The 14,533-nt window shown below is 42.7% G+C and overlaps 1 protein-coding gene across 1 annotated transcript in view; it reads right to left on the bottom strand.

Annotated features, from left to right (window-relative positions):
• The window catches only part of JADE2 (jade family PHD finger 2), an 855,152-nt gene that overhangs the window by 55,458 nt on the left and 785,161 nt on the right, over nucleotides 1-14,533 (bottom strand). Inside the window, exon 10 of the mRNA XM_077473934.1 lies at nucleotides 12,693-12,810. Within this exon, the coding sequence (XP_077330060.1) occupies nucleotides 12,693-12,810 (118 nt within the window). The remainder of the gene's footprint in view (nucleotides 1-12,692; nucleotides 12,811-14,533) is intronic.

Genomic DNA, 14,533 nt, shown 5'->3' with positions numbered 1-14,533 from the left:
GCCAGACACAGCAGAGGTCCCAGGTTCAAGCCCATGTCCTAACAGTAAAGCCCCATGCACACGATCAGTTTTTCTGCTGAGTTTTTCCTTCAGGTTTACCAAAACCATGTAGTGCAAGAGCCTGCCTGATTGCATACAAATTGAAACTCCTAAGGTTTGCCCTTATACTATATGGTGTTGGTAAATCTGAAGGAAAAACTCAGTAGAAAATCTGATAGTGTGTATGGGGCATTACTCTGCTTATAAAGCTCTCAGTATCATCTGAGCACACATACCCAACACTAAATTGAACTTAGGATACATTTTGGGTTAGAGTGCAAGAAAACAAACGTTCTCCGTATCATGTGGTCGTCTGGTGTTTGACTCCTACCTAGCTGCTGTTATAATACCAACACTGCTCACAACCACTACATTTTACCCTAACCACTTTTTCATTTTGGATCACGCAAGAGGGGGTTATACTCCCGGTCAGATATTTATTTATTTTTTGCAACCTGTGTCTCACGGGGCACAGTTACCTTCAATTCCTGTGTCATAGCCAAAACAGGAAGTGAGAGGAAATCTCTTGGGACTCCAGATCACAAAAACTAGTGTCCCCACTGGAAGATTTACCCTCATTACTTTTCCGTGGACAACCCAAAATGTGGGAATACAACGGGGATATAGACAGCAATAAAAAAAAACTTGACAGGTGTTCTAGCCAATCTCCATTCTATGCAAAATGAAAAAAAAAAAAAAAAGTTTTGCCTTTAGTTTTACTTTGACCTCTGCATAAGTCACGAGTGGAGGTGAATCCTTTAGTCTGGCTTTTGTGGACTCTGGCAAGAAGTGGCCAGTCATCGCCAAGTACCCCTGCACTTTTTTTCTTTAGTTAGGTAACAGCCCTATATTTAGTCCCGTTGGAAACAGAGTCAGCTATAAAGTACCAAATTATCAGCCAGAAAGGATTTTTTTTTTGCATTTGAATATGCAGTTTTATAACAGTATCTAAATACATAAATTGTGCACCGTTTATGCAGGCACCACCTGTTTTTATTTATACATTTCAAATGTCATATTACAAGCCAAAAACAACATATGCCTCATACCTACATATACAGTACCTATACCTATCTATACCACTAATGCACAATTTATCCATAAAGGGTTCTAAGAGCAATACTAAAAATAAAGTAATTTTCTTAAACACAAGTGAAGCAAACATTGTTGTATTAGTTGAAAGTAATATTTAGAACTGAGTCAAAACCAGACTGTCTGCTGAGGAAATCAAAAATGTGACAATTCAGAATGCGCTCCAAACCCACAAACGTTAAGCCTGAACAGACAGGCAACCTGTTAGATGAGTCCCTGGAAAAACAAAGTTCATATTTGGACTTCCTAGTTTTTTTTTTGCTATCCACTATGAGGAAATAGTGGGGAAATACAAATGTATAATTTAAGAAGCTGGCAATGCAATTTACCTTCTTTCCACCGTTTCCTTTTTCCTAGGTTACCTGGATAAAAGCAGAACTTAACCACTTGAGGTCCGGGCCATAGCCGAATGACGGCTACAGCGCGGACCTCAATTTCCGGGAGGCCGTCATAGGACGTCCTCCCCTGTGCACGCTCCCTGCACGTGCCCTGCAGGGTGCGGGGAGCGCGCTGTGATCACCGAGTCACTGAGATGGGGTGATCACCGATCCGAGTGAGGGGCTGGTCCCGGCCCCTTACCATGTAATCAGCTGTCAGCTGACAGCTGATCACATGAAGTAAATGTAGCGCCGGGCTCCTGAAGAGCACCCGCCATGTTTTGTAAATTTAGTTTTTTCCCAAGATCATAGTTGGGTCTTAGGGTTAATTTCAGTAAATTGTGGTTTTGGCATCAGTTTGGCTGGGCTGTACTATGTTCTGCCTGGTCATAGGTGTAGGTATCACCTTTGACAGGCATTTGAACGCCGTCTGGTTGGACGCATTGGGTACCAATCTCTCTCTCGGAGCCAATAAGTAAGTGCGTTGTCTTGCTGTGTATTCTGGGAGAGGGTACTTAAGGTGCTGAAGTCACATGGTTTGGGGGTTCCGGTCCAGAAGCATGTTCTGACTCCGTGATCCTGGTCCTTCTGACCAGCCCCCAGAGGCCCTCATGGCCTGGGGTGCGGATTCATCTGTTTCTGAGTCCCGGGACTGGCTAGTCCGAGGCATAGTAACTGGAAGGAGGATTTCAAGGTGGTCCGGTGCCGTCTCGGGTTTGGAGAGGCCCAGTAACTCAAAACGCAACTGGGGGAGGACTCTTCAGAAGAGGGCCACGTACGAGGCTGGCTGCTCGGTAAGAGCCTGGAAGCTAAGCTGAAAGGACACCAAGTAAATACGCATTCTTACAGTATTGCCGGACCGGCTGCAAGATACTGGCACTGTAGGAAAGTTCCTAATTTCATCTTTCAGTCACACCCAAGTTTCTGTGCTCATTCAAAGTTCTACAATAAAGTCTGTGGCAGAGACTTTTCTCATTTAAAGTTCTACAACCAAGTCTGTGGCAGAGACTTTGCTAAGCTTAAATCACCTGTCGGCTGCTAAATCCACAAACAGAGATTTATCCGGTAGTTGAAATATCCAGTTGCAAATGGCTGTTCCCAGGATCATCTAGAGAGAGACATTTCAAGTGTCAGCAGTTTCCAAAAGTACCTGAGCTTTCCTACCTATACTCTCTATTCCCAACTGAGAGACTGTGTTCTGTTCAATGTTTTATGCAAATAAAAATTCCTAAAAGGGATTCAAGTGTTGGTCTCTGCAGTTTATTGGGCCATCAACCTCAGGAACTCCTAGACAAGAATGAGGTGGAGAAGGTAAACGGTAAGCCCAACAAAACCAGCTGCTCCTTCAGGGTTAAGTGCTACATAAACAAAAAGCTCGGTAATCATTTTTTTTTCTCCTAAAAAAGCCGAACACTGGTTTATGTTAAAGGGATATCGGTCCCAAAGAGGAAGGAACACAGGCACTTCATTTGTGCCAATCAGTACCCCCTGTCAGTGCCACCTGTTATTGCCACCTATCAATGTCCACAAGTGGTGCCAATCAGTGCCACCTATCAGTGTAAGAAATCAGTTCCATTATTGCCACCCATCAGTGCCCATCACTGCCACCTCATCAGTGTACATCAATGAAGGAGAAAAATTACCCGTTTGCAAAATTTTATGACAAAATATAAAAAAAAAAAAAAAAAAAAAATCACCAAAAGAAAGCTCTATTTGTGGGGAAAAAAATGATAAAAATTTCACTTGGGTACAGTGTTGTATGGCCGCGCAATTGTCATTCAAAGTGCATGAGTGCTGAAAGCTGAAAATTGGTCTGGACAGGAGGGGGGTTTAAGTGCCCAGTAAGCAAGTGGTTAAAGTGGTTGTGATAACATCATATAATCCCCTTTGTTAAATAACTAAATGTGCCTCGCTGCATGTGTCTTATAAAAAATATGCCTACTTCTACCTTATTTCAGAGCACCTCCTGGAACTCACGTGTCTACTCAAAGCTTTCCTCTCATTGGCTTACAAATACAGCAGGAGGGGCCAAGAACTCCCACTGATGTCAGCCAGGAGGAGGGGTGGAGAGCAGCAAGTAACGTGAGCATCGGAAGGTGCTCTGAAATAAGGTAGAAGTCGGCATATTTTTTATAAAACACATGCAGTGGGCACATGTCCTTATTTACCAGAGGGGATTGTATGATCAGAACATTGTTTTTGTTTAGCAACAGGAAGGGAAGGAGCAGGGAGCAGAGCGGCCCTGACACAGCTGACAGGCAGAGAGGGAGGGGGGAGAGAGGACAGAGGAGAGCTGCAGATGACGTAAACACGTAAACTGACCACAGTGTCAGGGCTCAGCAGCAATGATAAACCGTTGTCAGTTTACAGGGGGGAGGACAGAACCAGGCAGGACTAGCCAGGTTTTTATATGATACAGGGGGCCATATGACACAGCACAAGCACGTTGCTGTTTTTCATACTTTAAGGGAACAGGATCATTTTAAAATTTTATTTAGGGTAACAAACGTTTTAAAGTGGAGTTCTACCAAAGGCGACTCCAGCTCTCCCCCTCCCTCCCTGCAATCTTCTGGGACACGCCACAGGTCCCAGAAAATTTCCCAGCCACTGAGAAGGCGCAGGGTGACTTGCGCATGTGCACCCAGCTGTGAAGCCGCAAGCTGTCACAGCCGTGTACCCACACTTGCAGTGCCGGCACCATGGAGAGTAAAGGGAGATGAGTGAGGCTTCAGGCAGCCACATCGCTGGACCATGGGACAGGTAAGTGTCTGTTCATTAAAAGTCAGCAGCTACACTTTTTGAAGCTGCTGACTTTTAATAAACTTAAAAACTACTGGAGCTCCGCTTTAATACCTTAAATGTGGGCAAACAATAGACAGGAACAGGTCTCTAGAATTTTGTCAGCGTGCCAGATGTAGCTTTCAGGGAAATAAAAAAACATAAACGTATGTGCATATGATATCCATAATTACTATTCAAACACAGGGAGGAGATGCAGGAGTGCAGAAATGTGAAATAGAAAACATAGAATGACATTTTTTTTTTTTCTGAACAACCATGGCATTTTGCTTTTAATCCCAACTAAATTCTTAAAATGACAGATGATATGAATACGTCTGTGATCATTCTCCTATTTAGCTAGTTTGACCTGTAATGATTTAGTTATGGGAAATCATAAAATGAACAGAGACTGTACTAATTAGTACTATAATGAATGTATAGGACTAATCAATAGTCTACTAATAGACTACTAATCACTAATTAGTAGTCCTTGTTTGAATGCCACAGGGAATAGACTGTTAACGGCACAATTTATATCACTACCTGCTCTGTCCCCAGACCAAAAAGACATGCATGTGTATGCTTGGAAAAGTCGACAATAAATTGCTTCCACTGCTGATCTATTTAGTATTAGTGAATATTTATATTATAGTTTTTCACACTTTCAAAGAAAATGCTTTTCACCAATAGCATTTGACTTAGTAAATGCACAGTGTTAGAGTAAGGGACAGTGGAAGAGAAGTAAACAGGACAAGAATGACAATGTTAAAAAAAAAAACAGAAGTGTAAAATACTAAAGGGTATGATCAGAAAGAAAGCGGTCAAGTCATTCACATCTGAACATAACTATTTTTTCAGCTGCACAGGGTTCTGATATTTAGCAAAGATTTTAAAGAAGCAAGGAACTGCTGGCTGCTGAGTACGGGAAAATGCACGACACTCATTATCAGTGTGAGTATAAGACAACCCCTGACATTCAGAATAAGTAGGGGACAGCTCATGCCATTCAGCATGAGTACAAGACAACCCATGCCATTCAGGATGACTAAAGGACAACCCATGCCATTCAGGATGACTAAAGGACAACCCCAGCAATTAAATATAAGTAAAGGATAACCCCCCAGCCATTCATCACGCATAGAGGACAACCTCAGAAATTCAGTAGAGGCAGGGGCGGATCCAGAGTCTAGTCTCAGGAGGGGCACTACCAGAAAATACGTTTTTCTGGGGGCAATGGCTGGTGCTGACACTTCAAACATCACGGCACCATGGTTGATATGGTGTCAGGATGATTGAAGCACATTATTTCTATTATTACATTGTTATATAAAATGAAATAGTTCAACTCCCCATAATGCAGAATCAGTGGGAGCCCTGAGTGTTTCACTTGCCACCGTCGCCTGCCACGAGATGAAACTTGTCATGTTGCCTGTCACCAGATGCGGATTGTCATTTGCCACGTCACCTGCCACACATTGCGTATTGTCACTTGCCATGTCACCTGTCACCAGATGCAGATTGTCACTTTCCACGTCACCTGCTATACGTTGCGGATTGTTACTTGCCACGTCGCCTGTCACCAGATGCAGATTGTCACTTGCCACGTCGCCTGTCACCAGATGCAGGCTACATTGTCACTTGCCACATGTTGCGGATTGTCACTTGCCATGTTACACGACCACACGTTATGGATTGTCACTTGCCATACGTTACGGATTGTCACATGTTGCAGATTGTCACTTGCCATGTCCCTGCCACACATTGTATCTGGCTGTGTCACTTTTAGGCTAAGGTGGTCTCTTGCTGTGTCCCAGAGTCAGGCAGCATATTACCAGTCAGGCAGCAGAGAGATGATGTCATCTCTTTGCTTCCCACGGCTGCCTGCACAGTGAGGGCGGAACTGCACTGAAGGGATGCAGGGCGGTGAGAGATGATGTCATAGTTACATAGTAGGTGAGGTTGAAAAAAAGACAAAAGTGCAACCTATGTGTGTGATTATATGTCAGTCTTACATTGTATATCCCTGTATGCTGCAGTCGTTCAGGTGCTTATATAATAGTTTCTTGATACTATCAATGCCCCCCGCTGAGACTAACGCCTGTGGAAGGGAATTCCACATCCTTGCCGGTCTTACAGTAAAGAACCCTCTACGTAGTTTAAGGTTAAACCTCTTGTCTTCTAATTTTAATGCGTGGCCATGAGTCTTGTTAAACGTCCTTCTGCAAAAAAGTTGTATCCCTGTTGTGGGGTCACCAGAATGTTAGTTGTATATTGAAATCATATCCCCTCTCAAGCGTCTCTTCTCCAGAGAGAATAAGTTCAGTGCTTGCAACCTTTCTTCATAACGAATATCATCCAGACCCTTTATTAGCTTTGTTGCCCTACTTTGTGCCCAGAACTGGACAGCATACTCTAGGTGCGGCTGGACCAGAGTCTTGTAGAGCGGGAGAATTATCGTTTTAGCTCTGGAATTAATACCCCCCTTTTTTTTAAGGCCTTCTCCTTTGTTTGCATGCATTTTTACATTGGAGTTATGGCATCCAGGACTTTTGTTTGCTCTTAATTATCCAATGGGATGCATTGGCTAATGCCCTTATTTAATATGCTCTTAAAGCAAACCCATCTCTCCTCTGTGTTCTTTTTCCCCAAAGATTTTATCCCAATTTATGCCTTCTAGCAAGGTTCGTAGTTTAAGGAAGTTGGCTCTTTTGAAATTCGGGGTCTTTGTATTCCCCTTATGTTTCCCATTTGTGTGATTTATACTAAAGCCAATTGACCTGTGATCGAAGTTGCCTAAATTGCCCCGTATTTTAACATTCGTGATCAGGTCTGTATTGTTGGTAATCAGTAGATCCAGTAACACTTTATTTCTAGTTGGTGCGTCTACCATCTGACCCATGAAATTGTCCTGCAAGACATTTAGGAACTGGCGAGCCTTAGATGAATGCGTGGTTCCCTCCACCCAATCTATCGATAGTTAAAATCCCCCATTATGATAACACTTCCCATCCATGCTGCTAATCCAAATTGTGATAGGAGGTCTGTCTCCCCTTCCTCCCTCAGGTTAGGGGGCCTATAGCATCCTCCCAGTATTATTTTCCCCTTAGCTTCATCCCTTTGGAGCTCTACCCATAAGGATTCCACCTCCTCCCTAGCTCCCTTAGTGATGTCATCTCTCACATTCACTTGTACATTATTCTCCCCCTTTTTTACCCTCTCTATCCTTGCGATAAATCTTGAATGGTTGCCAGCCAAATCATGAGAGCTGTTGAACCAGGTCTCTGAAATTCCCCAAAAATCCAAATCCTTCTCATACAACAGCATCTCTAGTTCACCCATCTTGTCCGCCAGGCTCCTGGCATTGGTGAACATGCCACGTAGTTTAGACCGGTCACATGTTATCCTCTTATTGGGTGTTCCAAGATTGCTACTGTACTTACCTTGGGTTTATGTGCTTTGGTCAACCTACCCCTAATGCCCCCAGTACTACACTCTGGAATATGTTCTGTGCTGACTAGCTCTACCTCTGGACCCTCTTCCCCATCGCCTAGTTTAAAAACCCCTCTAACTTTTTGGCCATCATCATTCCCAGCTGATCTGCACCCTCCTCATTTAGGTGGAGTCTGTCCCTTCTATTGTACTGGTTATCGACTGAGAAGTCAGCCCAGTCCTCAAGGAACTCAAACCCCTCCTTACTACACCAGCTCTTCAGCCACTTGTTTACTTCCCTAATCTCCCTCTGCCTTTCTGGTGTGGCTCAATGTGCCAGTAGTATTTCTGAGAATACTACCTTGGAGGTCCTTTTCCTCAGTTTAGCTCCCAAGTCCCTAAAATTGTTCTTTAGTACACTCCATCTGCCTCTGACTTTGTCATTGGTGCCAACATGCACCATGATAGCTGGGTCTTCCCCAGCCCCTCCCAGTAATCTGTCCACCAGATCCGTGAAGTGCCAAACCCGGTAGACAACATACTGTTTGTCACTTCAGATCTTTGTTACAGATTGGCCTCTCTGTCCTTCTAAGAATTGAGTCCCCTACCACCAGAATTTGTCTTTCCTTTCACTTCGCCCCTCCCCCACTCTCGCTGGAGGAGTTCTTCCTCCAGCAGCTAGGAGAGTCCTTCAGCTCCAGCAGTGCTGGTCCCTGACTGGTTTCACCAATGTCACTCAATGGAACGTACTTATTGGGATGCTCCAGCCCTGGATCAGCCTCCTGGGCACTTCCCCCTCTACCCTTGCTGACTGTCATCTATCTACTCTTTGCTAGTGCCTGCACCTCTTTGTCTCCACCTGACTCTGTGCTGACCCTTGTCGACACCTGCTGTGTACCTTCCTGGCTCTCCATTAGTATGGAGGGACTTCTCAGTGCTCACAGTTGCTTCCCCAGATTCAGAACCTGTGCTTCCTGGGAAACAATGCGCTTACATTTTGCACAGCAGTATTCACCCTCAAGGAATGCCGCAAGATGTACAATGAATTGCCTCTCCACACCCGCTGGGCATCGTACCTATTAAATTTAATGAGGATTGGGGATTATACCCTGTCCAAATGACCTAACAACTAGCTTTCTGACACAGTTACTCAAGACAATACACAGTTACTCGCAGACCTACGTGCACTCACAATACACAAGTACACAATACAAAAGTACTAATGATCCACACACACTACTCAGACAACCCTCAGGTACTCACACTACACAGGTACTATGACCCCTGTTATAACCTCCTGTTTTCAACTCTGGTTTTTAACTCATCACTTAGTTCAGTTCCACTTGGACAGAGTTCCACTCTCCACTCAAGGTCCCCACTGTTTAGCTTCTAATCAGCAGTCTGGCAATTTCATCTCTCTGCTCCCCTGCCTGCCAGCTCCCTGATTGGCCAGCTCTCCACACACCCATCGAGCCACCCAGCTACTCGCTCGCACCCTTTAACCACCCGCCAAGCCTCCCGTCAGCTCACCCGCAGAGGCGCCCCCTCTCTCACTTGCAGAATAGCCTGCCCGCCCACTCACTCTGCCCCAGAGTAGAGGGTAGAGGGCTTCCCACTTTCTGAAATTGCCTAAAATGGTATTACATTCTGCTTTCTTTGCATCAAATGTCAAACCAAAATCCAACAACTAAACTGCTTATCACCATATATATCCAAACAGGAATGTGTAGGCTATGCTGCTGTATTGTTTTAGGTGTTAGAAATTAAAACATTTTTACAGTCTGGTGTGCTGGCAATCTGCTGAACATGATTCTACAAGTATTATATATATATATATATATATATATATATATATATATATATATATATATATTTTTTTTTTTATATATATCTGTGGAAAAAATATACATTGATTAACTGTGTTGCACAGGAGCAGTGACATACTATAGATTTGAGGCAGATGTATAATAATTAGGCAGCTTCATTCATTCATATATATATATATATATATATATATATATATATATATATATATATATATATATATATATATAGCTCTAAAGTAGCACTGCAACAAAGTAAACCCTAGACCCCCCCGGGAAAAACTGTTGCAGTTGGCTGCCCAGGATTACAGACACAGGTGTAAAAAATAAACAAACACAGACTTTGCTGAGAGGCAGCTACATTTAGGCCCCTTTCACACGGACGGATAGAATGGTGCTTTTAGCTGCGGATTTTCTAGTTTTCTACAACAGCTAAAAGCACACAATGCTTTCCTATGGCCCCATTCACACACAGCGTTTAGCTGCAATTTCGTTACATGCGTTTCGGTGTGAATAGAAAAAATAGAATTGAATGCGTCCAAGTGCGATGTAGCACAGCTATATGCACATAACCGCAGGTAATCGCAGTCTTTTGTGTCAACTGCGGATAGCAGTGTGAGAAGGGATTCAAGGGACCAAAAAAAAAAAAAAAAAAGGTTGCTATGGGAACGACTATATTAGATAACCGCAGCTGAACGCAACTGCACAGAAACGCACATAAACGCAGGTAATTGCACTGTACAAATGCAGCTGATTGCTGTGCCTGGAGTCTTGAATTTCACAGAAAAAAATAAACATGCTAAACTGCAGCAGAACAGCCGTCCATGTGAAAGGGGCCTTAATGCTAATATGCTTGATAAAAGTCCTTCCTAACAAAAAAATACACCTTGGCTTTTCTAGAAGCAGTGTAATGATTTACCTAGCAATGGGCGTTTGTAGATATTCAGGCACTAAATTTGCACAGGTTGGGTTGAATCTCAGTTTGTATAACCGTGTTCTTTAGCATTTTTTTTTTACATTTGGCAGCCTATCTAGAAATACTATCGTATGACAAACATCTAACATTTAGACGGCTTACACACTGTGCCACCCATAGCATCGGCAGTAAAACGCCACTATTTTTAGCAGTGTTTTATCGTCGGATTTGCGGTGCATTTCACACCACTCCTTCACCGATCCAAAGAAGCTGCTGGCAGGACTTTTCCTGACGTCCTGCCAGCGAACCGCTCCAGTGTGAAAGCCCTCAATGGTGCAGCAGTTTGAGGATGGATTGCAGGCGCTATTTCTAACGCTATAGCGCCCTCGGTGTGAAAGGGTTTAAAAAATGCACAAGGCTCACTGTAAAAGAAAGTTCAGGAGCTACTTTGGCACTTCTGTTGCTCATTCTAATAGATGGGCTGGCCTATGTTATCATGCGGACACATTTTTTTTTTTTAATGCGATACGGTGCATGAAGTAGATGTGAATGCAGCCTTAAAGGGCAAGTTCACCTTTGTACACTTTTTTTCCAGCTTCCCTATGTACCAACAAGACAAAAATATATATTTTTTTCCATTAAATCGACAGTCACTTACTTTTCTTGTCCTAATCCACGTTTCCATTAGTAATGTCTTTCTTCCTTACAGACTAGAGGTCATGATACAGAAAAGAGTTGACCAGCTGACCTCATTAGCACACACCCTGCATCATCTACCCACCCACTCCCAGGTGCACATTTTTTTAATGAAATGCAATCAATCAGTGATCACCCTGATGGCACTGAAAGCGCAACTAGTAATTTTAGGTGTATAAACATACCATACACTATGCAATCTGATTGTATATTGTGTATTTAGTGAGAAGGGTGATCACTGATTGATTGCATTTCATTTAAAAATTGTGCACCTGGCAGTGGGTGGGTGAATGATGCAGGGCATGTGCTAATGAGGTCAGCTGGTCAACTCCTTCCTGTGTCATGACCTACAGTCTGTAAGGAAGAAAGACATCACTAATGGAAATGTCTGGAAATGTGAATTAGGACCAGAAAAGTAAGTGACTGTAGATTTAATGGAAAGCTTTGATATTTTTACAAAAAAAGTACATGAATGCTATATTGGTGCTTAGGGGAGCTGGGATTTGTACAAGCGTACAAAGGTGAACTTACCCTTTAAAGAGGAAGTAAAGCCCACAAAAAAAAAAAAAACACCCTGCAAGGCAAAGGCATAATGAGCTAGTATGCATAGCATACTAGCTCATTATGAATAACTTACCTGAGATGGAAACCCCCAAAGCAACTCTCGTTCTCCTCCTCCGACACCGCCATCTATCCCAGAGTGACTTCAGGGTATCGTGGCTCCGGCCCCGGGAAAAGTGGTCTGTAAGGGTTTACAACCACTTTAAGACCAGTCCAGGCTTCTGTTATTTTGTAATCTCTTAGCTTGTAATGATCAAAAATGTCTAAAGGCCACAGCAACAGACACTCTCCTGATGTTCTTTTGCTGGTCGTTATCAAACACTGCCAGAACAGATCTTTTCGATTTACAAATTGTGCCACAACCCTGCCCATTTTCCACATGAAATTCCCTCCTTCACCTGCTACAACCAAGTGAGATCCAAAAAGGAATACACCTATCTACAAGTCATTGAAAAATACAGTTACATTTTGGGGAACAGAAAAGCTATGTAGACGTTAAATTTCATAGATCCTTTCGTAAAAGAACAATTTAAAAGCTATATCAACTTGTCAAGCATAAATTGTTCCCAAATAGGCTGACATGCTATGCTCCAAAGTAGAACTGGTAAGCTGGTAGCATCAAACTCTTATATTTTCTTAGATTTTGGTGTCTATGTGCCACATTAGTTGTAAAAAGTTTAACCCTTTACCCCACACTCTAAATTAGTGAAGTTATATATTTGTTTTACTACTTCTTTAAGAGCATTAGAAAATATTTTCTCAGCACTGGAAATGAAGTATATAAGTGAATGATTGCAGTGACCAGAACAAAAATAAAGCTGTTTTCTTAAAATGAATACATAAAAATTACGCTGTGATTTATGGCTCCGCTACATTACTGCAGGCAAACAGTAGAGCCTTTCAATGAGTTTATACATCTCTGAAAGTAAAATAAACAGAACATTACAAAACTTAATATTTTTGGCTTCAGCTTCTTACCGTGGTGAAGATCTTTTTCGACAAGCTTCATCTGTAACTGGAAAATTTGCTCTTCAAGTTTGCATATGGAGTGCTTCATTCTTTCCCTCCTGGTAATCATGTAACATAGATTTCTCACCTGTGAACAGACCAGGATTGTTATATGTAATATTCAAAAGTGATAATTTAAAACAGCCTGATCCTTATAGACACTAGGCGGGGGTTTATCTGCTGCAGCTGTGCGTAGTAACCAATCAGCTTCCAGCTTTTTTTCGTCAATGCTTAATTGAACAAGCTGAAGTTTGATGCTGATTGGCTACCATGCACAGCTGCACCAAATTTTTCTCTGGGTTTAGTAAATCAACCTCTAGATCTAAAAAATAATAGTAATTCGCCAAGTAAAAGTGCATGTACATTCATTCTATACAAAGTGGGCAACAACATATTGGGCTATTTCCTGTACTAGTCAAATGTTTTTCATTGATTTAAAAAAAGGAAAGAACTGCATTTGGCTACTAGATGGCACTAAGTATCATAGGTAATTCCTGTGATACATAGAACCATCTAGTAGCCAAATACAAACGAAGATGGAAAATGCCACATTTGGCCAGTAGATAGCACTAAGTATCATAGGACATTCGCAGGTATTTTAAATCAATGAAAAACATTCAACCAGCACAGGAAATAGCCTGATAACATTAAAGGGGCTATTAAAAAAATAATAATAATAACAAACATAGTTACATAGTTAGTAAGGTTGAATAAAGACACCAGTCCATCCAGTTCAACCTGAGTGAGTGTCTACAATTGTCCCTATCCCTGTACATTGCACACTTACATTGGTCCCTACCCTCAATGAGCCCACAATCTAAGGTCCCCATTCATATACTAGGGCCAATTTTGGACAGAAGCCAATTAACCTACCAGCATGTCTTTGGTGTGTGGGCAGAAACCGGAGTACCCGGAGGAAACCCACGCAGGCACAGGGAGAACATGCAAACTCCAGGCAGGTAGTGTTGTGGTTGGGATTCGAACCAGTGGCCCTCTTTACTGCTAGGTGAGAGTGCTAACCACTACACCGCTGTGCCGCCCAACATGTCATACTTACCTCCACTGTGCAGTTTGTTTTGCACAGAGTGGCCCCCGATCCGCCTCTTCTGGGGTCCCCCGGCAGCGCTGGTGGCTCCTCCCTGCATCGAGTGCCCACATTGGAGAAGGCTCTCCTAAGGTGGACACATGTGCGGACGCGCTCCTGAGTCCTGCTTCTGTGTGCATTCACACAGAATGCAGGACTCAGCCCCACCCCTCGTGCCCATGTCATTGGATTTGATTGACAGCAGCGGGAGCCAATGGCTGTGCTGCTATCAATCTATCCAGTCAGGCCACAGCTAGAGCTGGTGTTTTCATTCCTGGCCGGAGAAAGATCGGGGCCGGGTAAGTAAAATGGGGTCTTGGGGGGCTGCACCACAGAAGGTTTCACCATGCATCATGAGGGTTTACAACTCCTTTAATTTTTTTTGTCCTTTTTTGCATGGAATTATTCTGTGTGTATTTATAAAAATAATCGCTTATAAATACACCCCTCAGCTATAAGTACACTAGTAACAGAGGAACTCTGTAAGTAATAGTTAATTACTATTTTATAAAACATAGGTCAAAATCTCTTTACCAGTATAGCATTGATAATAAATAATCCATAGGCAGAGTTACTTGGAATGTATTATTCACAAGCTTTGATCGTGAACATATTGTGAAAATCTGCAGATTATTTTCTGAGAGTATAGCGACACAGATATCTCTGCTGTTTTCAGACTAATGCCAAAATAAAGTGGAACTCGAACAATACACATCAAACTGAGCAT

This window comes from Lithobates pipiens, unplaced genomic scaffold, assembly GCF_037356315.1.
Source record: "Lithobates pipiens isolate NorthernLeopardFrog02 unplaced genomic scaffold, aLitPip1_a1.2 Scaffold_8, whole genome shotgun sequence".
Classification (NCBI taxonomy): Eukaryota; Metazoa; Chordata; class Amphibia; order Anura; family Ranidae; genus Lithobates; species Lithobates pipiens.
The sequence above is the reverse complement of the archived record's forward strand: the minus strand, read 5'-3'. Positions and strand labels throughout refer to the sequence as shown.